The 23231-nt window shown below is 39.8% G+C and overlaps 1 protein-coding gene and 1 pseudogene across 1 annotated transcript; one reads left to right on the forward strand and one right to left on the reverse strand.

The window, feature by feature from the left end:
- Positions 1-18662: 18662 nt before the first annotated feature.
- On the forward strand, positions 18663-20192 carry LOC116110839 (probable glutathione S-transferase). The gene is made up of 2 exons (XM_031397053.1): positions 18663-18986; positions 19687-20192. The coding sequence occupies exons 1-2, from the start codon at positions 18675-18677 to the stop codon at positions 20059-20061; spliced, it is 687 nt and encodes a 228-aa protein (XP_031252913.1). The 5' UTR covers positions 18663-18674; the 3' UTR covers positions 20062-20192.
- A 973-nt stretch (positions 20193-21165) lies between these two features.
- LOC116110833 lies at positions 21166-23018 on the reverse strand (annotated as a pseudogene).
- Positions 23019-23231: the final 213 nt, after the last annotated feature.

A 23231-nucleotide genomic window follows, 5' to 3' on the forward strand; every position in this document is an offset into this window, starting at 1 on the left:
AAGGGGATACAAAATCAAGAACTGAAGTAGGTAACCTATTTAGCAAATAAGTGGTTGTACTGAAAGCTGCCCACCAGTATTTCATAGGCATACCAACATGAGCCAAAAGAGACAATCCAAACTCAATAATGGACCTATGCTTCCTTTCTACTCTCCCATTTTGTTGATGCAAATGGGGACAAGAATGCCTAAACATAATCCCATTCTTCTGAAGATAACCTGTAATTAAAGCTTCTATACTCACCAACCCAATTGATTTGTAGGCATTTTAACTTGTATCCTAGCTGTTTTTTTTTTTACAAAACAGTGAAATTGTACAAATGTGTCACAAGCTTCTGATTTAAGCTTCAAGGGATAAATCCAGGTGAATCTACTAAAATCATCTTCAAAGATGATATAGTATCTAAAACCTTCTCTAGAATTGACTAGAGCTAGACCCCAAAGATCAGAATACACTAGTTCTAAAGGAACTATTGCCCTAGAAGTGGAAACAAGAAAATGTCATTTCTGGAGTTTTCCATACTGACATGCTTCATAGAAGAAATTTTTATTGCTAGACAAAGAACATTTTAGATTCAGCTTGTCTTAAACAATATGTAAGGTTTTAACATGTGAATGGCCTAGTCTTGCATGCCACAACAAATCTAAACTTGCAACTTTATTCAAATTTTTGGAAGAATTACAGTTATCAGAACTTGCAACTTTATTACAACTTGTAGAGAAATCACAGTCAATAGGAGAACAAAGATTAGCGGAGCAGAAAGTAGCAAAACTTGCAGCAGAATTTGAAGTGAGTTAACCATCACAAACATCATGGAAACAAGGCACAACAACTTTTGTGATATAAGAGACATAAGCATCTGATGTAAAAAGTGCAGTAGAAGAATAGGAGACAGAAGCCCTGGTAAGCTACTAGAGTTTTTGAAGTCAAGTCAATATAATCCATCCTTAACTTTCCCTCGAAGTAGAACAACTCTACTATACTTATCCTTTACCAAACAATGATTAGCATGAAACTCCACAATTGCATCATTATCCTTAGTGATTTGTGAAATATTAAGTAAATTTTTTGCTATCTTAGGAACACATAAGACATCCCTAAGATGAATAAGTTTGTTAGCATCACAAGAATGTATTAACAACTTACCTTTATGAGTGATGGGAATAGATTCTCCATTACCCACCTGCACCTTTGAACTCCCTGGATGAGTAGACTTGAGGACCAAATTAGACCCATTGGCTGTCATATGATTTGATGCCCCAAAGTCCATATACCAAGACTGATCCTAAAGAGTTTGCGGTGTGGCAACAACTTTACCAGGAGTCATTGAAGCTAGAAAGCTATCATTACCAGCTCTAGATTGATGAACAACAAAAGAATCAACGCTAGGATTATTGTGATGTACAAGACCAGGTGAATTTTGAAGATTGATGAGGTGGTTTCAAACCGCAGGAACTGAATAGTCATGAAAACCAGGAAAATAAGCAAACAAGGCTTGAGCAGAATCTGTAAGTCCTTTAGCACCAACATTTGAAGAAGAAACTTGTGGATTAAATGTAGCAGACTATGGTTGAGAATTATAGGAAGACGGAACAAAACCCTGATAGGCTTGATCAAACCTATGATAACATTGTATGGCCGAATGTCTTGGTTTGCCACACACTTGACAAACCAACCTTGGTTTAAAGTAGCCTCGGCCCTTACCTCTGCCTTTACTCATGTTGTTATTATACTGAAAAAGTCTAGGAGAAAAAGGTTGTGATTAGGCAAAGGTTGTACATTGCTCCTTGATAACCACTGTTTTCAAACTCAACACTTCCTGATGTAGTGTGAGTACCACCATAGGTAGGAACACCACCATTAAGATTATTTTGATAGCTATAACCCAAAATTGGAGTTGAGAATCTTGACACTGATGTTTTAAGAACAGGTGCTCCACTAAGTAAACTTGGACCAGTATTCGAAGTAGATGAATTAGCATTTTCTTGCTTGGAAGCAAAGAGAGCTGAATTAAAATGCTCATGAAACTGTGACATAGCAATATGTTGTCGTTCTAACCTCATTTCATGCTTGTGGAGCATGAATTGAGCTTCTTGAATACTAGAAGTGCTACTGTTGTAAGTCAAGTTTGCAACAACAACATCATATTCTAATCATAAACCATACAGAATATACAAAAGCAATTCTTCATCTCCTATATTCACACCACTAGCAACTAACTCATCTCCTAATTCTTTCATCTTAAAGACATATTCATTGACACCTAAATCATTTTCATTAGTAGTCTGTAACAGGTTTCTAAAATGTAAAGTCCTGGCTTTAGAAATGGATTGAAAATGCAACTCCAAGGTATTCCAAATTTCGTAAGAATTGTTACACTTAGCAACATGCCTAAACATGGATTCAGAGATTGTAGACGGAAGCCAGCTTACCAAAAATTGATATGTCCTTTTCTAATGAAAAAACCTAACGTTTGGTTCTTTCATCAATTCCTCAGATTTAACAGATTTACTAACACGAAACATAGGGGGATAGGTGTTCTCACCAGTAATGAAATCGTCAAGTTCTTGAGAGGCCAAGGTAGGACAAATTTGTGAATGCTAGTGACCATAATTCTTCTCCACTAGCTTCACAAAATCGTGGGAAGTGTTGACTGAATAGCTGAACTGCTTACATTCCAACAACCAGCTTGTTCAATCTCCAATTTCAAAGCTGAATTAGAAAGACCAGGATTTGATTGAGCCATTGACGCTTGTCTAGGGTTCTGATATCATGAAGATTCTAGTGCGGAATAGAAAAGAAAATGCAAAAACAAGAAATGTTCTAGAAAATGTAGCTCGAGCTAAAGATAACTAAAACTGAATTTTTCTGTATTGAATGAATGAATGTACAAAAATAGAACAATCTATTCTTTTATAGACAAATACAAAACTCATCATTAGTGACTACTTTTAGACTTTACAAAATACACGCTACCTAACATAACTTGTAATCTTTACATAAACAAACTTGCATACTAAACCTTATACTCAATATATGTAATTGTTCTAATTCCAATCAATATTGTAGGCATGTGTGCAGTAACTTCTTCCATATGTGAATTATTTAGAGGAGACGAGGGTTTCAAAATAGTGCAATCCATCTAACTCTGGCGAAAACATGGGCTTCCGATGACTCTCCTTTGATGGTCCGTGATCCTCTTTCTTCTGATTCAAGTTAAGACTACTTGAATAATCTTTTGTGTATTGTTACTCTCCTTGGTTGCACAATTCCAAGAGGCTCTCTCTTGCTTTAGACTCAGGTAACCTGCATAGAACACATCAAATAAACTGAACATCGAATTTATCCTTCGTATTTTTGGTTGTACTTGTTTGTTTTGTAACCAATAAACGTATTATGAAGATGAGAAGAAAATAAAATATTGTCCCTTATTTATACTAATCTCTACTACCTGAAAACGTAAGGAGAATCTTATCATAATAGGGAACTGATTTTTATTTGTAAAAGTAATTCTACTAACATAAGGTAATTTGGATAAGAAAACTAACCAGCAAATAGGATTCCCAAATCTATTATGCCAACTGCCCATTTCATCTTTTATTCATCTTTTTATTTTCAAAATAAAATAACTCATAAAACCATTCACCAATCAATTTAAATGTGTGAGAAAATCTTTGAAAGATTTTTTGTTGTATATTAATTTTTTTTTTTTTGATATTTTTTCCCTGTAATATATATAAGCTCCCTGCCTAGAACTAGTGAACCTTAGGTAGCCATGACTTGGAGCTCATGAATGAATTTTTGATTGGGACAACTTGAAGCTTAACAGATGGAGGAACTTAGTTCTCACCGGTAAGTTTAGTATAATATTTATGAGGGGTTAACCAGATTGTCTGACTTTTGGCTTGCTTTCATTAGGTTTAGGGTTTGAGTCTCTTATGAACACTTACATGGTTAAAGAGCATTATTTTTCACTTTAAAGAGCATTATTTTTCACTTTCTGAAGATACTAACAAGGCTGCATGAATTATTTTTTTGCCTCTCTTGAAGGTTGTAGGATTAGCCGACCAAGTTTCAGTGTCAAATTTGAAAAGATCGATCAATGCAAGAATTTGATTAAGATAAAAGACGGATGGAGTCATGATTTTGATTAAATATATGAGTGGTGTTATTTAAGCCCCACCGAATCTCTTTTTAAGTACCAATAATAATTTTTTAACAATGTTACATATTTTCTAAATATATAATTACTAAAAAGGGTATTTAATCTTTTTTTTTTTTAATAACCGAGGTATCCAAATACAATTGCCAGTCGAGTTTGCCTAATCCTTAAGGCCATGAAACACTCTAGAAGCCCAGTTTTTATCCATTTTTTTCAATAGGGAGACAAATAAGGCATTTTGTGGGTTTATTGATCAATCTAAATTTGGCAAATATGAGAGACTTTTTCCAGACCAAGGACCTCATGAAGCTAAGGATAAAGACAACATATCAAGGCATAATTTTTTAGTGCGAGTTCTTAATTACTTTGTCTAATACTATGCTTTCTTAACTTAAAATCTTCTCTCAGCATGTCAATAGGACTGTTGATGCAAAAATACACCAATTTAAGTGATCTGATCGACCTTTTTCAAGATCAGAACTGATATGTGCGTGATTACAAGTAATCAGCAATATGTAAATGGAAAATGCAGTAAAATAAATGGCAAGAAAGTTTTTAAAGTGGTTCGATGAGTTGCACTCTTAAAACTACGTCCATTGTTTTTGTATTTGTTGTGAGAGCTTACAACAACAGTCCTAAAATAATTTGCTAACCCCTTTCTCATAGTTGGAGGGGGTTTATATACAAATTTTGTACAAAGGAAAGAGAAAAAAAAAAAGTGATCACAAATAAGTTTGAAATGCAACTCCGATATTCTCACAATTGGATGTTGTGATTGCACAAAGACTATTGTCGATCTGATCCTTTCTGAGATACTTGGGATCTGAAGTTATTTGTGAATTGGTTGAACAACTGTAATGATTGGTTGCAACTAGCTTGTGCTAGGTCAAGCTACAACTCGATGAGCTTATGCTAGGTCGGACAATTAGTAGAGTTGAGTTGATTCTGGGTCGAGCTATAACCTTGCAATTCTTTGAGCTTGAAAGAAAAATCACACACAACATCTGCCCCTAGTATTCGGTGCTCGTTTCGAGCTTTGAAGACTATCGCTCGATTTGATATCAAGCTTAGTATTCATCGATAAGACATTGAATGTAGTCGGTCGAGCTTCGTGCAATGGACTCATCCCTAGTCAACGTACTTAACACTTGATCTTTTCTCTTCTGTGACATTCTTGACAAACTCAGAATTTGAAAAGGAAGGGTATTTGTGTAAATTCCACATGGTCATGTCACATTAAATGCGGCAGCCTTTGGCAGTTACTCTTTGTTGTGCGTGGGCGACTACAGCTGCACACGAGTGTAGTTTTGGTGATGTGCAACGACAATTATGATTATGGCAGTTTGATGGTTGATTGCCCCTCGCAGATGATTGACACGTGGCCATATCTAAGGGCTAAGATTGCTCGATGAATGGAGGGCTACGATTCACTATAGATCAACAGCTATGATCGAACCTTGCCCTTTCGTCTCCCAAGCAAATGACTATAAAAGTGGGCGAATTCGTCAAAAAGCCTTCACACTTTGCAAAATTTATCAAGCTTTCTTACTTATTTAGTCACTATTTCTTCATCTTTATGGTGCTTTTTCGGTGACTTCATCTCATCTTTCAATTCGGTAAGACTTCTTTCCCCTTCTTTACTTGTTTTTACAACTTTTCGTGGTTGTGGGTGGCTATTGCCGTGGCCACATTAGGTTTTTCAGGGTTTTGCTAGGGTTTTAAAGTGTGTTTCTGACGGTCTTGGGTTTAAGGAAGATTTATGGTGGTGCTGGCCACCAAAGTCCTGGTAGGTCACGTATGTCTGTTGTCAGATGCAAGCTACCTTGGGTGTCTGAACTGAAAGTAAAGTGTGGATTAGTCATTGATTTTTTCAAGTTTTGACACATGTTTGCTTCTGTTTTAGGTACCTAGAGGTGAGCTATTGTAATGTCATTAAGTAGCCATTCCATTGATTGCATGTTCGATTCTCCAGCGGGCTTGGTAGTCCTTGGGGGCATAGTCCATGGGCTTTCCAAGGATGTCATTATGCAGAGCTCGGACCCCGATGTGGCGGGCTCCTCTGATCACGCCTCTATGGAGGTCGCTCAGCCGAAGAAGTCTCTGATTCATAGGCTGCACAAGGAACCACAATCCTTGATTGATGCCGAGGATCTTAGGCGCATAAATGAGACTTATGCGCCTCAACTCAATTTGAGGGTTCCGAGAGCCTTCTCCTAGAAGAATCCCTTTATAGGCTGCGTGGTAGTTTTCTGAGTCCCTTCTGACGTGCGGATGTCTATCACCGCCCATCATTTCATTAACAACATTTGAGACGGTTCGACATCGTCCCTCTCCAGTTGTTCGCAAACTCATACGTCATAATCGTAGGTCTATACATAGCATGCCAAATTGTCAAGCTGGGTGAGCCGTCTGTTGAGGAGCTCCTCCATTTGTATAAATTAAAGAAGGGTCAAGACTAAACGTACTACCTCCCTAAGGCGAGAAAGGTACATTATAATGGTTTGGTCGACATTCTAAAGAAGGTCCCGCATTGGGACTTTCAGCTTTTTTTTTTATGAGGCAGGAGAGACTGGCGTTTTTGTTTCAAAAGCTAGTAACACTTTGACCCCCACTGTGTGCAAAGAGTGTTTTCAAGCTCGATAGTCGAACTGACTAAACTTCTTTACTTTGCAGTTAACGTTGAGCATAATTTTCTCCTCGTGGCAAGCTTACAGAAGCTTCAACGCTTCAACGATCTCTTTTGACAAGGAGCGCAACGTCAACGAGATTATCTCACTTCCTTGATTGAGGGTGTACGATTTTGTGCAGACAACGCCAATTTTGTCACCATCCTTGAAAAAGGTAAAGTGTTTATTTGCTCGTGCTTTTTTCCTTTATGTAGGTTGTTAATTCTTCGTTTCTCCTTTTGCAGAAATGTCGGCCTAGAAACCGAAAGGCCTGAAGAAAAAAACGACAGCTTCTGGGGCTGCCAAGAAGCCGTCGATTGCTCCGACGAAGAAGCAGCCTACTGATGTTGTTGGAATGATCAAGCAGGGTGCCTCGCATTCGGCCTTTAAGCACTGCAGGGTAAAGCTTAGGGAAGGTCCAAGTGCGAAGAAGTTTGCGATTGCCTCCAAGGCAGTTAGTGGGAAATGTGCCTTTAAGCCCCAAATAGAGCCAATGAAGAAGACTTTCGAGTCATCTGGAGGCTTCGGGAAGCAGAAGGTGCTTGAGTAGCATGATAGCTCAGGTAAGAAAAAGTTGACCTAGTTATAGGGAGGCTCAGGAAAACAAAAAGTTGTTGAGTAGCGAAGTGGCTCGGGGCAAGGGGGTCGTAGGGCAGGCTAGCAGCCCAAAGAATTCTGCGGCCAAGGATTTGGCTAAGAAGAAATCAATTCCCATGGGTGAAGTTGTCATTCTCATCAGAAATAAATCAAGCTTGCCTCAGCAAGGAAGCAAAGTGATGGACGCAGCAGCTCGAGCTACGGTTGATGCAATAATCTACCAACTCCCTAAGAATATCAATGTCGGGGCTATGGCAGTTAGGGATGCCATCAACCTGCGAACTTTCTTGGGCATTAGGGATTCGTCTCTTCCATAGCTACTGGCTTGGGTATATAGCTATGTGACAAAGGTATCAGTAGTTCGCCCCCTTCTTCCTTTTTTATATATGCTTTTTTTTATTGCTCGCTGACCTTCATATTTTATTTTTTAGGCTTGCGTGGCAAGTAGACTTCTCTATGATGAGTGCTATCCTACATTGGAGAGCATTTATAAAGGATGGCAAGAAGCGAAAATGCTTAAAGAGGATGACTTGGCTAGGGCCGATGTAGCAGAGAAGGAGAAGAACTCGAAGTAGGCCGAGCTTGAGTGACTTAAGGAAGAAATGGTGACCTTTGGGGTCAAGGAAAGGGAGTTCCTTGACAAAATTAAGGTGAGCGAGGCCACTCGGGTAAAGGCTGAGGCCAAAGCGATCTAGGCTAAGAAGAGTTTGGCACAACAGCGAGGTGCCAACAATAAGCTGAACTTTGAGCTCACCTCAGCTCAGAAAACTACCTCGGATTGGGAGGCAAAGTTCAAGCAGATCTCACTCAATCTTTCCCAAGAGGCGGAAGGTCGACAAAAAGCCGAGGTTGAAACTGAGTAGCTTAGGCTCGAAATTGGGGAGCTAAACGAGGCTATCACGAATCGAGCTTGGAAGACGTCGGTCTTCCTTGTGTAGAAGTTGTGGGAAGCTCATCCCTTGGTCAACTTCTCATTCTTTCTACGGGCTTATCAGAGGGAGGTCAATTGGATGAAGACTGAGGCTCAAGGGATGACCTATGTTTACTCGGATGATTTCAAGCCTGACGGTGAGGGCTAGGAGGAAGTTGAGGAGGGCGAGGATTATGCTGGTGTGAAGTAGGAATTTTTGAGGATCTGACTCATCTGGCAACGCTTCTACCGATTGCTGTTGACCTTCCTCTAACCAAGCCTCCGCAAGATGTGCCAACTCCCACCCCCAAAGAGGCTACTATGACTCCTTTGTCGAGGAACTATTTGTCCTTGTTGGCGACGAACCCCATGATTCTCCAACTGCTTAGAAATTTTTCTCTTTTTTATATCTTTTTTGTATCTTAGTTTAGTTTGTAACTAAACTTTTAATTAAGGAAAGAGATTTTTTGCATATATTTGTCAAGTAATTTTTAGTTTTTGCAGAGTTGCTTTGGTCGTCCTAATTGGGCTTATCATGAACAATTCGAATTTGCACCAAGTTATGCGTAGCTCAATCTTTTGAGGAACTTTTCGAACACATATAAAAAAATCTTGTGCGACAACTCTAAGTTTGGACTGATTGCTCGTCTCGAGTTTTAACTGCTGGCTTATGACCGATTTTCCTTCGACGAGTTTTACTTGAATTTTTCCAAGTGTAACTTCGTCGATTCAAGAAATGTCATCCTTAATAAGTTGGATTTTGGTGTGGCTTATCGAGCTAAGCTGCCTTTTTCTGAACTCTTGACTCTGAGTTTTTGGGCGATCGCATAGGTAGTGATTTTTAAAGCAATAGATGATAAATGGTAAACAAAAAAATGATGAACAAAGAAAATTTATGAATAATACCTCTTCTTATTGATAGAATTTTTTGACCATAAACGACCTTACAATAAATACAGAAAATAAACCCTGATTGGAAATCGAGTTGCTTATTGGTAATACCTTCTCAAATCTCGATGTTCTAGGCTCGCAGTGTGGCTTCGTCATTGAGGTGTTCCAGGTGGAAGGTTCTTAATGCAAGCTTTTCGAAGATCTTGAATAGACCTTCCCATTTGGGCCCAACTGGCCCCAAGTTCGGGTTTTGTGTACCCTGGACAACCTTTCTAAGGACTACGTCACCCACTTCAAAGTCCCTATTCTTGACTTTGGTATTGAAGTATCATCTGGCTCGTTGCTGGTATGAGGCGAACCTTAGTTGAGACTTGGCTCGATGTTTTTAAATTAGGTCTAGCCTCAGGTGGAGAAGATCTTCGTTTGTTTCTTCGTTGAAGACTTCTCTCTGGAACGAACTAATCCCTACTTCAATTGGGGCTATTGCTTCACACCCGTATGATAGAAAGAATAGAGTTTCTCTTGTTGAGCTCCTAACTGTCGTTCGGTAAGACCATAAGGCCTCGGGTAATTCGTCAACCCATCTTCCCTTTAGGACGTCGAGCTTTTTCTTAATGGTGTATTTGATTACTTTGTTCACAACCTCTACTAGACTGTTAACTTGAGGCTGATAAACAACAGCAAAACTCTTCTTAATACCAAGCCGTTCGTAAACGTTTTGAAATCTTCACTGTCGAACTATTTTCCATTGTCGGTTATTATTGTGTGGAGGATTCCGAATATACAAATGATTTTTTTGTAGACAAAATCTTTCAACTTGTTCGATGTGATGGTAGCTAAAGGCTTGGCTTCTACCCAATTAGTGAAGTAGTCCACATGAACCATTGCGAACTTAACGCCCACTTTTCCTTGAGGCAAATGACCTATTAGGTCAATGCCCTAAATTGCAAAAGACCAGGGGCTTATCAAAGTAGTTAACTCTTGGGGTGGAGCTTGTGGAACGTCTGTAAACCTCTGGCATTTATCGTATCTGTGCACATAGTCTGCTGCATCGTTAAAAACTATTGGCCAGTAATAGCCCTGATGAATCACTTTGTATGCTATAGATCTGCCCCCTACATGGTTCCCATAGATGCCTTCATGGATCTCTCTCAAAACATAGTCTGCGTTTTCATGGTCAACACACCGCAAGAGCGGTGAATTGTACCCATGCTTATACAATTTGTCATTGATGAGTGTGTATTGATCTCTTAGGTAGACAATTATTGCATCCATCCAGCTGTATCTCTGCCCTGTTACTAAGACTGGTTCTTGTGAAGCGAGGATGCTTGGACTTGAGAGGAATTTAAAGGTGTCAAATCAGTCTTCTCTTGGCTCATTACAAAGGCTAGGCAAGCTAGAGCATTAGCTACTGAATTCTTCTCCCTTGGAATTTGAATAATAGTGAATGATTTGAATTGCTCAAGCGCAGATTTCACTTGTCAGAGATAAGATGTCATTTTGTCCTCCTTTGATTGATATTCCCTAGTAATCTGATGGATTACGAGTTGGGAGTTACTATAAATCTTAATGGACTTTACCCCAATTTCCTTGGCGAGGCAGATCGTTGAGAGCAATGCCTCATACTCAGCCTCGTTATTGGAGGTGGCAAACCCAAATTTGACTGTAACTCTGATCGATTTTCCTTCGAGACTTTTGAGCAAGAGCCCAGCTCCTGCCCCCTTCTCATTTGAAGATACGTATACATACAAAGTCCACTGCCATAGATGATCAAGCTTTGGCTTCTACTGTTCGCTTTCCTCTAAGATGCTTGCCTTGGCGGGCTTACTTCTCTTTCTGGATGATAGGAGAATTCTAAAATAAAGTCTGCCAAAGCTTGACCTTTTATTGTTGTTCTCAAGATGTACTTTATATCATGCTGACTCATTTTCATCGTCCACTGGATCAATCTGCCTAATGTCTCAAGCTTCTGCATTATCTTCCTCAAAGGGAAGTTTGTCAGCACATAGAGTGCACCTGGAAATAGGGCTGCAACTTCCAAGCAAGATGACTAGTGCATAGGCGAACTTCTCTATCTTGGGGTGTCTTGTCTCTCCATCGAGCAATCTCTTGCTCACATAATATACCAACCACTACACTCCCCTTCCTTGTGTACTTGAGCCGCGCTGATTGCAGACTTAGATACTGATAAATATATCAATAGCAGCTTGCCCTGGACAGGTTTTGATAACAAAGGAGGCTATCCTAGATGTTTCTTCAATTCCTGGAAGGCTTTCTCGCACTCCTTTGTCCACTTGAAACCCTTCTTCCCCTTTAAGGTCTCAAAGAGTGGTAAGCACCTGTCTATGGCTTGGGAAACAAACCTACTAAGTGCGGCCACGCGCCTTGTCAAGCTCTGAAATGCTAGCTGGGCTTTTCATGTCTAGGAGAGCTTGAATTTTCTCTAGGTTGGCTTCGACACCCTGCTAATTAATCAGGAAACCCAAAAACCTTCTCGAGCTTACTCCGAAAATGCACTTCAAAGGATTGAGTTTCATTCTATATTTTCTAAGGATGTCAAACATTTCCCCCAGGTCCTTAATGTGGCTCTCAGCGACATTTGATTTGACGAGCATGTCGTCGATGTATACCTCCATTGTCTTGCCGATTTGTTTGGTGAACCAGTATTTGTTCGGTGAACACTTGTTCACCAAATGTTGGTAGGTTGCTCCAACATTCTTTAGGCCAATGGCATGGCTATGTAACAGTAAATACCTTGATGAAAAATAAATGAGGTATGTTCTTCATAATGTTGATACATCGAGATTTAGTTATATCTCGAGTATGCATCCATGAAGCTGAGTAGTACATTTTCGGCTGTCGAATCTACTAACTAGTCGATCTAGGGTAGCGGAAAGTTGTATTTGGGACAGGCTTTATTTAAATCTGTGAAGTCGATGCAAGTTTGCCACTGGCCATTCAACTTTTTCACTAGGACTGGGTTGGCGAGCCAGTTTGGGTATTTCGCTTCCCTGATAAAGTTGATGTTCAAGAGTTTGTTAACTTCATCTGTGAGTGCTTTGAAGCGCTATGCATCCATAGATCTTCTCTTCCATTTGATTGGTCGAGCTATTGTGTCGATATTCAATCTATGGCATATTACCTCGGGGCTGATCCCTACCATATCTATGTGTACCCATGCGAATACATCGAGATTTTTCTTTAGAAATCCCAACAGACCGTTGGCCATTTCTTTGCTCAGATTGTTGACAATTTTTAAAATGCGAGTTGGGTCTTTCTCGTTGACAAATATTTCTTGCAACTCTCCCATTGGCCCTGCTGTGGGCTCTTCTCTATGGATGCAAGGATCTATGGTATCCTTAAGAGGCCCAAGGTGTGGCTCAGACTTTGCAATGACCATGGTTCTCGGGAGCGACCATTTTAGTGCAGCATTAATGGCCCAATTGTAACATTCCCGAGATTCTTTTATGTAGCTTCTGATCGTCACGACCTTGCTTGGAGTCAGGAACCTTATTGCTTTACAGCACACTGAAGTGATTGCACTCAGATCATCCAGGATCGGTCTTCTGAGGATGACATTGTATGTGGTCGGGTAGTCCACCACTAAGAATTCTTGCATCATTGTCCCGACTTTGATTCTTCCCCTAAGGTCACGGGCATGTCGATTGTTCCCTTAGGGACTAGGCTGTCCCTGGTGAATCCATAGAGCGGTGATGGGCACGCCCTTAAGTCTCTCTTTGTGAACGTCATTTCTCGGAAAGCTCTTAAAAAGATGATGTTTGTTGCACTGCCATTATCAACCATCACCCTTAGTACTCTAGCATTGTCAATCTTGGTTGCGATTACAATCGCATCATGATGATGGAGAGAAGATTCTTCAAACTCTTCCATTGTGAATCCTATCACCTCCCTCTCTTGTCTAGGCTGCTTCAGTGGCTTTTGTTCATAGCTCATTACTCAGGGTACTAAGTTTGTTCTGGTCTCTCAAGCATATTACTCGTGAGAGCGCCTTGAGCTCCCTGCAATGTCGCGAAGATCATGCCCACCAAGACTTCATTGTTGGTGTTGGTCGGGGCTTGTTGGATACGGTTATTTTGCTCGCCAGTACTTTTGCAAGTTGGTGTCTCTTTAACAAATTCTTTTAAGTGACCCGTTCAGATCAGATCCTCGATGACGTCCTTTAAAGCCCAGCACTCATTGGTATTGTGCTCAATGTCCCGATGGTATCGATAATATTTTTGTCGATCTCTTCTGCCCAGGCCTCCCATTCTTTCTAGAGTGGGCAGTCTTTTAGCCTCCCGAGAGACTTCATATATGTGAGCTATGTTTTGTGTAAGGGAGGTGTATTCTGCATACTGTGGGAAAGATTGCCTTTCCTTGTGATTTTCTGTCTTTTGCCTCTTGTGGAACCTGTTCTAGTTCTGATCATTATGGTCTTGGCCCCTTTATTTGTCTGATGGGTGATCTTGTCGCCTATTTGAGGCTCTTCGTGGCGAGCTTCTGGCTAGGGCAGCTGGCGAGCTTCCTACTTGTTGATACTTTATAGCCATCTGGTGAAACTTTGCCAGGCTCACATGAGCTTCACTTTGGAGCTCTTTCCACAACTCCATTTATAGCTTGATGCTTGCGATTAGCAAAGTCCGTATTGACTCTTTGGGTGCATTCGCGACCTTTGCTTGCTTGTTCTGGAATCTTGTTAAATATAAGGCCAGTGTTTTATCTCTCTCCTGACGAATGTTGCTCAAGTAGCTAAACGACATTATGAACTATCTCCTCACTTGGAATTACTGTACAATGAGGAGAATTGTTGCCAAGAACTAATGGAGTTCGCCCTGAGTCTTTTGTACCACCTCTTGGCATCCCCTATCAGTGTGACCATGAAGAAGAGACACTTTGCCAAGTCACAGACCTGATGCAGCTTCGTCAGGTCATTGAAAATGTCGAGGTGGTCTCTAGGATCTTCTTTCCCATCGAACTTACTTTCTGGAACCTTGAATCCCTAGGGAAGCGGGGCTTGACAAACTTCCTCTGTGAAGGAAGAGTTCACTATCTCTTTTGTAGCATTATTTTGGTGGGCTCTTATGTCGCCGAGCATTTTTTGTACCTAATCTAAGTCTTTGTTGTAAGCATTGCCCTAGTTAGCTTTGTTTAGCCTTACCTTGAGCAAGTGAGTTCGCAAATCTGTTACTTGCGAGCCCTCTCCATTACACACATTGACACGTGAGGTTGAGTCATGATGGTTGGCCTGGTAGGTGCTATCATGCTGGTCAGTGCGTTGCTCATGATGTTGGTTATAACCGAAACATCTTTTATTGCCAGATTGGCGTACATGACTCTTTTTGCAAGCTTGCGAGCTTTGAGCCTGCTTAGGCGTGGGTTAAAACTGGCACACTGACGATGGGGATATCTCTGGGTAGGTTGAGCGTCTTGTGGGTGACCATTACCTTCATTTTCCCCTATTGGTTGTTTTCCTGGTAGCCTCTCGAGGTTAGTTTGCCCGCAGGACTCACGCTCGTGAGCGAAGTGTACTTTGTGACGTCGGGGGTGTCAGTCGTGTAAGTAAATCAATGGGGTAAATGTAGCAAAAAATGAAAATTTTTCCCATCGATTACTCTGATAAACCCATGATCAAGGTCTGATATGTATATATTTTACAAGTTTAAATTGAAATAACACAAAACCAAACAAGAATCGGATTATACCAGCATTTGGAGGCTCCGTCAATATCTCTGAATGTGATCTTGCTACTGATCCAAGTGTAGGATCAAACTCACATCGTGCACATGAAGATAGTACGTCAGAGACTAAAGATTGGTTTTGCTAGAACCAATCCTTGGCTTGAAGGTTTCAAGGTTTGGAAAGGATGAAGTGAAAAAGAGATGAAGAGAGAAAAATTCTCTTTAATTTTTCACTCTCCCACGGCTGAATAATGAAATTCCATATGAAAACCTATTTTTCTTTTCTTTATATGGAAAAGGCCAAATATCAACTCCACCCCCAAAGTTTAGCAACAACCCAAACTTAGGTGGAATCCCACATAGGTCTCTGTTTAATTATTTAATTAAATATTAATATTAACTTCAATAATTAAACTTGTAATTTTTCTAAATTATTCCAACAAAATTGGACACAGGCAACAACCTCAGTAAATTTAATTACACAACAAAATTACCAATATGCCCTTTCGTCCAAAAGACGAAAAATACCCTTACATAGTTAACCACCCTTAAACTGTCTCCTTAGTGTGTAACCCATAGGCTTCTCATCATACTGCTAGTGAGTAGTATCGCAATTAACACCAATCAATCGTCTCACTACACAGACCAAGATTGACCCCTAGCAAGACATCATGGCCACCCGATAGACTCGGATTCAATGAAATAGGTACCTATCAACGACATGGTTACCATGCAATCAAATCCTTTTATCATCTGTTATCTCATCAAGACTGAGACATATAAATAGTGTCAACCTTAGTTATCCTCGATATATTTATATTCAGTTACTAGACCACTGACCAGAATAATAAATTAGATTGAGCAACAACTCAATCCCACTATGATCACATATTTATTGTCATTGTCATTAACTGAACTGCGTCGTGAGATAACTTCTCCCATACCTGGGAGTGATGAGTCCTCTGTCGATCCACCATAGTTTTGATACACTCATCGATGCAACCAATCACTATCATATTGACAGCTTTGAATAGAACTGCATTGAGCTAGTGTCAAACTACACCAATCGGTGCATAAGGTGCTCCAATGATCTCAAGTCTAAGGATCACATGCATCACCATTCGTTAGAGGATTTGTTCCATAAACACTAGGGTTACCATCTATATGGAATCCTTTAGCGAGTCAGTCCAGTGAACTTGTCTACAACAAGTACCCATGTGTTCCATTAGGTTGTTGGCAAACAACCTTGACAAGTGAGATCAGTCACTGCCTTTTGACAAGGTCGTTCAACACTATGATAGCCTTACCGTTTTATCTGTGTCCTTGGTCAGAACAATACTAGGGCTGTAGACATTTCTAGAATGCCCACCATATGTGCTCATAAGGTTCTCATTATCAAGATTTGAAACACTTGATACCCTTGTCACGGTTCTACCATCCTAAGGACATATATCAATACATGCAGTTATGATTTACATGATATAGTAGATAATGCCTTTTTATTGATTAATAAACATTATTACAAAGAGTCAATTCTCCAATAATTGATTGGCTCTAGGGCACCCACTTTAACAGGTTGCCCCTCGGTGCCAATGAACTAGACTAGTTGCCGGCTGAATTCTGACCTGTCGGGGTGATATCTGTGAAGCGTGGCTGGTCAAGGTCCTGTGCGGTTGGTTGTTGATTTCTTAGCTCAGCCACATTCTGTGCACGGTTTGCGCAACCATTGTTCTAATCATCTCCACCAGTTGGCCGGTCTTGGGATTCGACGTTCCTACCCCTTGGTTATTCGTGGCTTGCTGTTCGGGCGACACTAATGGTCAACGCCCAGCGGCATCTTGTTGCACCTCCTTGTGGGTGGTTTCCACGTTGTCATGGTTTCTGGTGGTGGTTTTCGATCTTGTACGCACCATTGTGGGCTTAGAGTGATCGGGTCACTAGGATTGCTTGCCAGAAAGTTTGAGATTTTGGCGGAGGCCCTCCTTCTAACGCCAAAATGTTGATGCAAAAATACACTAACTTGAGTTATTCGATCGACCTTTGTCAGGATTGGAATTGATGTATGCATGATTACGGGTAACCAGCAATATGTAAATGGAAAATGCAGTTAAATATATGGCAAGAAAGTTTTAAAAGTCGTCTGGCGAGTTGCACTTTTAAGCCTACGTCCACTGTTTTTGTATTTGCAGTGAGAGGTTACAATGACAGTCCTAGAATAATTTGCTAACCCCTTTCTCATATGGTTGGAGGGGGTTTATATACAGATTTTGTACAAAGGAAATAGCGAAAATAAAGTGATTACAAATAAGCTTGAAATGCAACTCCGATATTCTCACGATTGGGTGTTGTGATTGCACAAAGATTGCTATTGATCTAATCCTTTCTGAGATACTCGAGATCTGAAGTTATATGTGAATTGGTTGAACAACTGTAAGGATTAGTCGCGACTAACTTGTGCTAGGTCGAGTTACAACTCTACGAGCTTATGTTGGGTCAGACAATCAGAAGAGTCGAACTGATTCTAGATCGAGCTATAACCTCGCAATTCTCTGAGCTTGAAGGAAAAATCACACACAACAAGGACGTTGGCAAACATGTTGGACTAGCTTTGGTAATTATAAGCACTGTTATTTGAGGTTTTGTAAAGGTAGAATAAATTGATCTTGCTTCTGGACACTAAACCGAAGATTAAATCTTTAATTCTTTTCTTAATGGTTACAAATAAAGGAACACATGTAGATCTAATGCTTGGAAACTCTGACAGATGAGAAGTCAGTTTCTGAGCCATAAGGATTGTCCTGGGATTGTGCAGGGGAATTGGGGATGTGGTGCTTTTGGGTGAGATCTTGAACTAAAGGCAATAATTCTGTGGCTTGCCAACTCACAGGTAATTATGCTTTATTAGAATGCTGTATAAGGCAATGCTGTTGTTTGAGTATATTCTCGAGTGAGCAGAAATAAAATAAACGGACAGGTATTTGAGTCCTTACAATGTCAATCATTTTCATTAAATAAACTTTTGTTTGTTTAATAAACATGAATATGACGAGTGCGATTACGTCCTTACCCTGTTGAAAAATGTTGTTTTGCCTACAAATGTTTTTTATAATGGTGAATCACCAAATACATGATCACCTTCAAGTCAACATAGAATCCAGTGATTTCCGTGATTGCGCGTCAAAGTCGGACTGATCAAGTGTTGATATCCCTTCACCTATAAAATAGCTGTTAAGTAGGTCGTAGCAAGTTTCATGCACTTCCGAGCTCTATGTCTTTGCGAGTTTCAAAATACAACGAGCTTTAGATCACTGCAAGGTCTACGTTGTAATAGCGAGTTTAACGTTGTTCGAGCTACCAAAACTTCCGAGCTTTAAATCAAACTCACGCACAGCACCCTTGTTACGTTAGGACACCTAATTGGTCCGTCAGCAACATAAGACTTAATTTTCTAAAGGTGTAATATTTTCCATACGCCACCTCAAATCAACCTTAATATTCAATGAATAATGCTACAGTCACATGGTAGTGGACCGAATTTATGAATCGAATAACATAGCAAAATCCTAACTGTTGATTAATATTAAGTTAAAATTAATCAACGGTCAAGATTTTATCATGTTATTCGGTACACAAATTCAGTGTACTACCGTTGGTGGCTGTATTATTTTCCATATTCAATTAGTCAAAATTGCCGTCTGGTAACTTTTGTATATAAGTCTGGAAATAGCACCAGGCAACTCACTCGCTAACAGAAACAGCAAAATTATAAATGGCAACACAAGTGAAGCTGTTGGGATTCTGGTGCAGCCCCTTTTCGTTTCGAGTAGAATGGGCCTTGAAGCTGAAGGGTGTTGATTACGACTACAGTGAAGAAGACATCTTTAACAAGAGCTCCACACTACTGGAACTGAATCCAGTTCATAAGAAGGTTCCTGTGGTTGTTCATGATAACAAAGTCATCTTTGAGTCTTTTGTTATTCTTGAGTATGTCGATGAGACTTGGGAACAAAATCCATTGCTCCCTAAAGATCCTTATGAAAGAGCTGTGGCACGTTTCTGGGCTAAATTTGCTGAAGAGAAGGTAACTTTTCTATTCATTCGTATTGTTGTTACTTTCACAACTCGTTTGCAGTTGAACATTTCTTTAGACTAGAAGAAAAATTAGCCAAGATCTCTAAACGAATTTGTTTTAGAAGTTGAAAATTTTATGAGATTAGAGTAGCTTCAGAGCAAACATTGCAGTTAACCAGAAAATTTACCCCATTATCTTTAGAAGAAGCTACTGCAACCTTATCTGGTTTCCTCTGTTACACTTTGGCCCACTGTCTTCTTTTGTTTTTTGTGTCTTTGCTTGCTCAGTCACAAACAACACCTGTGAAGCTCAGGATTGTTATTATAGAATCACATGTATTTTATATATGGAATCTAGTTTCTATTAATTAAGATTTTAGATAATCCAGTTTGTAGGTTCTCTGTTTTACTTTCTTTGAATAATTTATGAATGCAAATACGATCCCGCATCAGAAACACAGTTCACTCGAAATATCTCTTCCAGATGCTGTAGAATTGGAGAAGAGTGGGGGGCGAAGTGTTATTCCTGAGAAGATTAATTTTTATTCACCTAGTTTTTCATCGCCTATTTAATTTTGCCCATCTTTCTGTTAATATCTAACACAATAAGGAACACATCTCATCATCTCATCAAAATTGAATAAATAGTTTTAAGAAATGATCCATCATCCGTATATAATTTCATGACCGTTCTGTTATGGTTGGTTTAGCTTTTGTATGCTTCATGGACTGCAATGTGGTCCAAAGGAGAGACACAAGAGAAGGCAGTGAAAGAGTCAATAGAAGCATTGGAAAAGATAGAGGGAGAGTTCAAAGAAAAGAAGCATTTTGAAGAAGAGAGCATTGGGTATTTGGATTTGGCAGTTGGATGGATTGCTTACTGGCTACCCGTCTGGCAAGAAGTTGGGTCTGTGCAGATTTTTAACCAGGAGAAATTTCCAGCCATTACAGCTTGGATGGCCAAGTTTCTCAGCCACCCAGTTATCAAAGACAACCTACCACCCAAAGACAAGATGCATGTTTACGTCGAGGGGCGCAGGGATGCCATATATAACTACTTCAACCCAAAGCCAGAGGATAATTAATGTTCAAATCAAGCTTGGAGTGTAATAAAATTTTTATTTACAGAAAGTGTTATTTTTATGCTAAAAGTCTTGAAATGGTATTGAAATAAATGGCTGCTGTACTTGGAAATTAATGCTATATGTCTACTGTTTTCGTCGTATCCTGTGGTTCATGTCCCATAAGTAATCTAGCATCAACTTTAGCTTCAGTATTTGGTATATCAATCTAAATTTGTTTTGTCATATATATTTATTTTTAAAATTACATTTATAGGATGATTAGACGTAGAGCTTATTAAGAGCATCTCCAATGATACTCTTTATTTTAAAGAACATTTTTCATATAAATAAAGAACATCTTCATTAATTTTTAAAATATAAAGAACACAATTTTTATTCAAATCCAATAGACTCTTTAAATTTAATGAAGATTTTCTTTATTTTTAAGAAAGAGACTTAATAAGAGAGAGAATTAATAAATAAAATGTATATGAACTTGTAGTTGATTAATTAAAATTAGGATAGAAAGTGAAATTTGACTCTCTAAATATGGAGAGTCAAACTCACTTTCTAATTTATATTTTAAAGATAAAGAGTCTGTTAGACTTTTATTTTTATGGATAAACTATTTATAATAAAGAGTTTGAGTTATAAAGAATCATTTAGAGATGCTTTAACAACCAATTTATGTCTTCATGAGAGGGTTTCCAGCGGTGTGGCTTTTTCTTTGGGCCATGTTTTATTGTTGCAATGTTGCGCCTGGATTCTCAGCCTGTTTACTTAGGGCTTCTTGTTGTCTCATTGACCTGTGTTTATCATATTGTATGGAAAAATTATAAATTTGTTGAATTTTATCAGGTTAAGGAAGATTTTTTATATGAAGAGAATATTTTCTAAAATGAAAAATAAAAATTATAGAACAAACTGGTGGCAAAACTAGATAAACCATCATAGATGAAACATTTATTTTGATTGTTGCCATAAAACTTAGGAACGCGCTCCGGCAGTCTAGTCCTTCCACAACCCCATTCGTATTAAGGGCTTTATTTCTTAACCTCTACGTACATAGTCGTCCATACGGACGTATTTTGTTTACAAATTACAACCATACACTTAGGGCTTAGCTCAGTGTATCTCCCTCTCCTCCCTCCCCCTCTGTCTCTCCCTCTCTTCCCTCTCCCTCTGTCTCTCCCTCTCGCTTTGACTCTCTCGCTGTGAGCTTGACCCTGGAGCGAAAATTGTCGTCTCAGACCTACTCTCTTTCAATCTCCGCGCATCTTCTCTGGATATATCAAACGAGTTCCTGATTACATCCAATGGTAGCGCTCTAAACACTGAGACACGTCCAGCCAGCTGGCTGGTCTGGCTGAGTCCATTGGTCTTGAATGATACCCACTCGAATTTATCGCTGCTTGCTCTCTTCACCACTGCAAAGTTCTGTGGAACAACCACAAGCTGACCCTCACGAATTTCCTCATCGAATACAGATTCTCCATTCTCTGAGACAATTTGAATCCTGCCATTGCCCCTTGTGATGTAAACTATGCTGTGAGCATTCACGTTCCAGTGAGGTGCCAGGATAGAATCGGACAACATGCAAGTATATAAGCGTTTTTATTAGTTAGAAAATCAATTTAAAAATAATTGTGCACACTGTGACAGTCTATATGTATTAAATTTTCTTACCCTGTGAAGTACTCCTTCTTAGCACTAAACTGCAGGAATCTAAGGATGGGTAGGTTAAGGCATTGACGCTAGAGACGCGTCCACCCAGTGGGTTATAGACATCAGCGCGTGATGGGTCATTGATGTTGTACGTTAGCGTCATTGTGAGAAGGTTTCCTCTAAACCATTTCTCTGTCTTCGCTCTCTTTCTTCTTCGTATTCTTGTTCTGGTTCTGTTCTTGTCTGTGTGGTGATAGTACCTCAAGGTCCTCCTGAACTCTGACAATAATGCCCCTCTGCCTCTTCTCTTTCTGCAGTCTTCTGGCTAGCTGAGTGTCTATGTTGAAAGATTGTGCAAGTATCTCCTCGTCGAAGGCGCTCAAGATATTGTTGTTTGCTGTCCCTGCTGCCTCTTCTGCTGCTTTGGCTTTGGCTTCGGCTTCGGTTCGGCTTCGGTCCAGCTCTGACCACCACCTTGAATTTCTTGTGTGGGCTTCCACCCAGGACGAATTTCTTCAAAATGAATAATTTACAGAATTATAGACAATATGCTATATTACTAAGTAAATTCATTGAATTAATGTTGCTTTTGTTACCCTAAGGTACTGGTCGAGCTGGTTCTCGGAATTGCCAACGTCCGCAAGTGCGACCAAAACAAGCTTGGACTGGCCATTGTTATAAATCCAGTGAGCTACTCCTGCAGGCAATGCAATGACATCACCCTCCGGATAGGCCTGACCTTTTGGTGCGTTCTCCTGATTGCTGACTCCTTTCTGATCTTGAGCGCTGTGATGTGAGTGTGACTGTGATTCTTCTTGGAATGTCTCAGGACACTGGGAATACAGCTCCATGAATGCCACTACCTGAATTGACCATTTCAAAAATGTTATTTCATATGTTAGGATAATATCAAAATACGATATGTCACATCTTAATGTTAGAAAAATAAGCATTGAATTTCCTTGAACAACGTAGACTAGCTCAGGAGCATTGTTGTATGAAGGGACTAAGAGGCCTCTGCTCTGGATAGTGTGGCGAAACACAGCGACATTAGCGCATTGTAGTTGTTCCTCATTGGTCCCAGAACTCGGTAACACCGGCCTCAGATTCAATCCTCTCTTGGGCTCAAGAGCATGAGGTCTGGATTTGGCATTGAGTCTGGAAGCGTTGCTGCTGTTGTCGTTGCTGTGAATTTACAACGTTCTATCTGAGCGAAACTGCAATGAAATAGAAGAAGAAAGCCTAGACTAAAAGAGAGCAAAGAAGAGTAACCCATGATTAGCTAGGTAGAGAGAATAGAAATAGAGATTGTTGTGAAGAAGTGACTACCGAGAGTGGTATTTATAGGTGAAAAAATTAGTAGATGGTTCAGGAAGTGGCGAATGGTTATGTTGAAGGTTTTTGGTTTTTATGCATGCAAAAGTCATTAAGTCCTAGCTTGTAACACATAATAGATGCTTCAGGGGTACGTGGTGGTGTTGAGCTCAGAATATTTCATGCAATAGGGAATGTTCTTTCGACTGAAT

This window comes from Pistacia vera, unplaced genomic scaffold (assembly GCF_008641045.1).
Source record: "Pistacia vera cultivar Batoury unplaced genomic scaffold, PisVer_v2 Contig615, whole genome shotgun sequence".
Lineage (NCBI taxonomy): Eukaryota > Viridiplantae > Streptophyta > Magnoliopsida > Sapindales > Anacardiaceae > Pistacia > Pistacia vera.

Bases quoted from the DNA above. Each gene is read 5' to 3' on its own strand.
- LOC116110839 (XM_031397053.1), top strand. From the start codon at position 18,675: ATGGCAACACAAGTGAAGCTGTTGGGATTCTGGTGCAGCCCCTTTTCG. The intron at 18,987-19,686 runs GTAACTTTTCTA...TGGTTGGTTTAG, and splicing joins CTAAATTTGCTGAAGAGAAG to CTTTTGTATGCTTCATGGAC.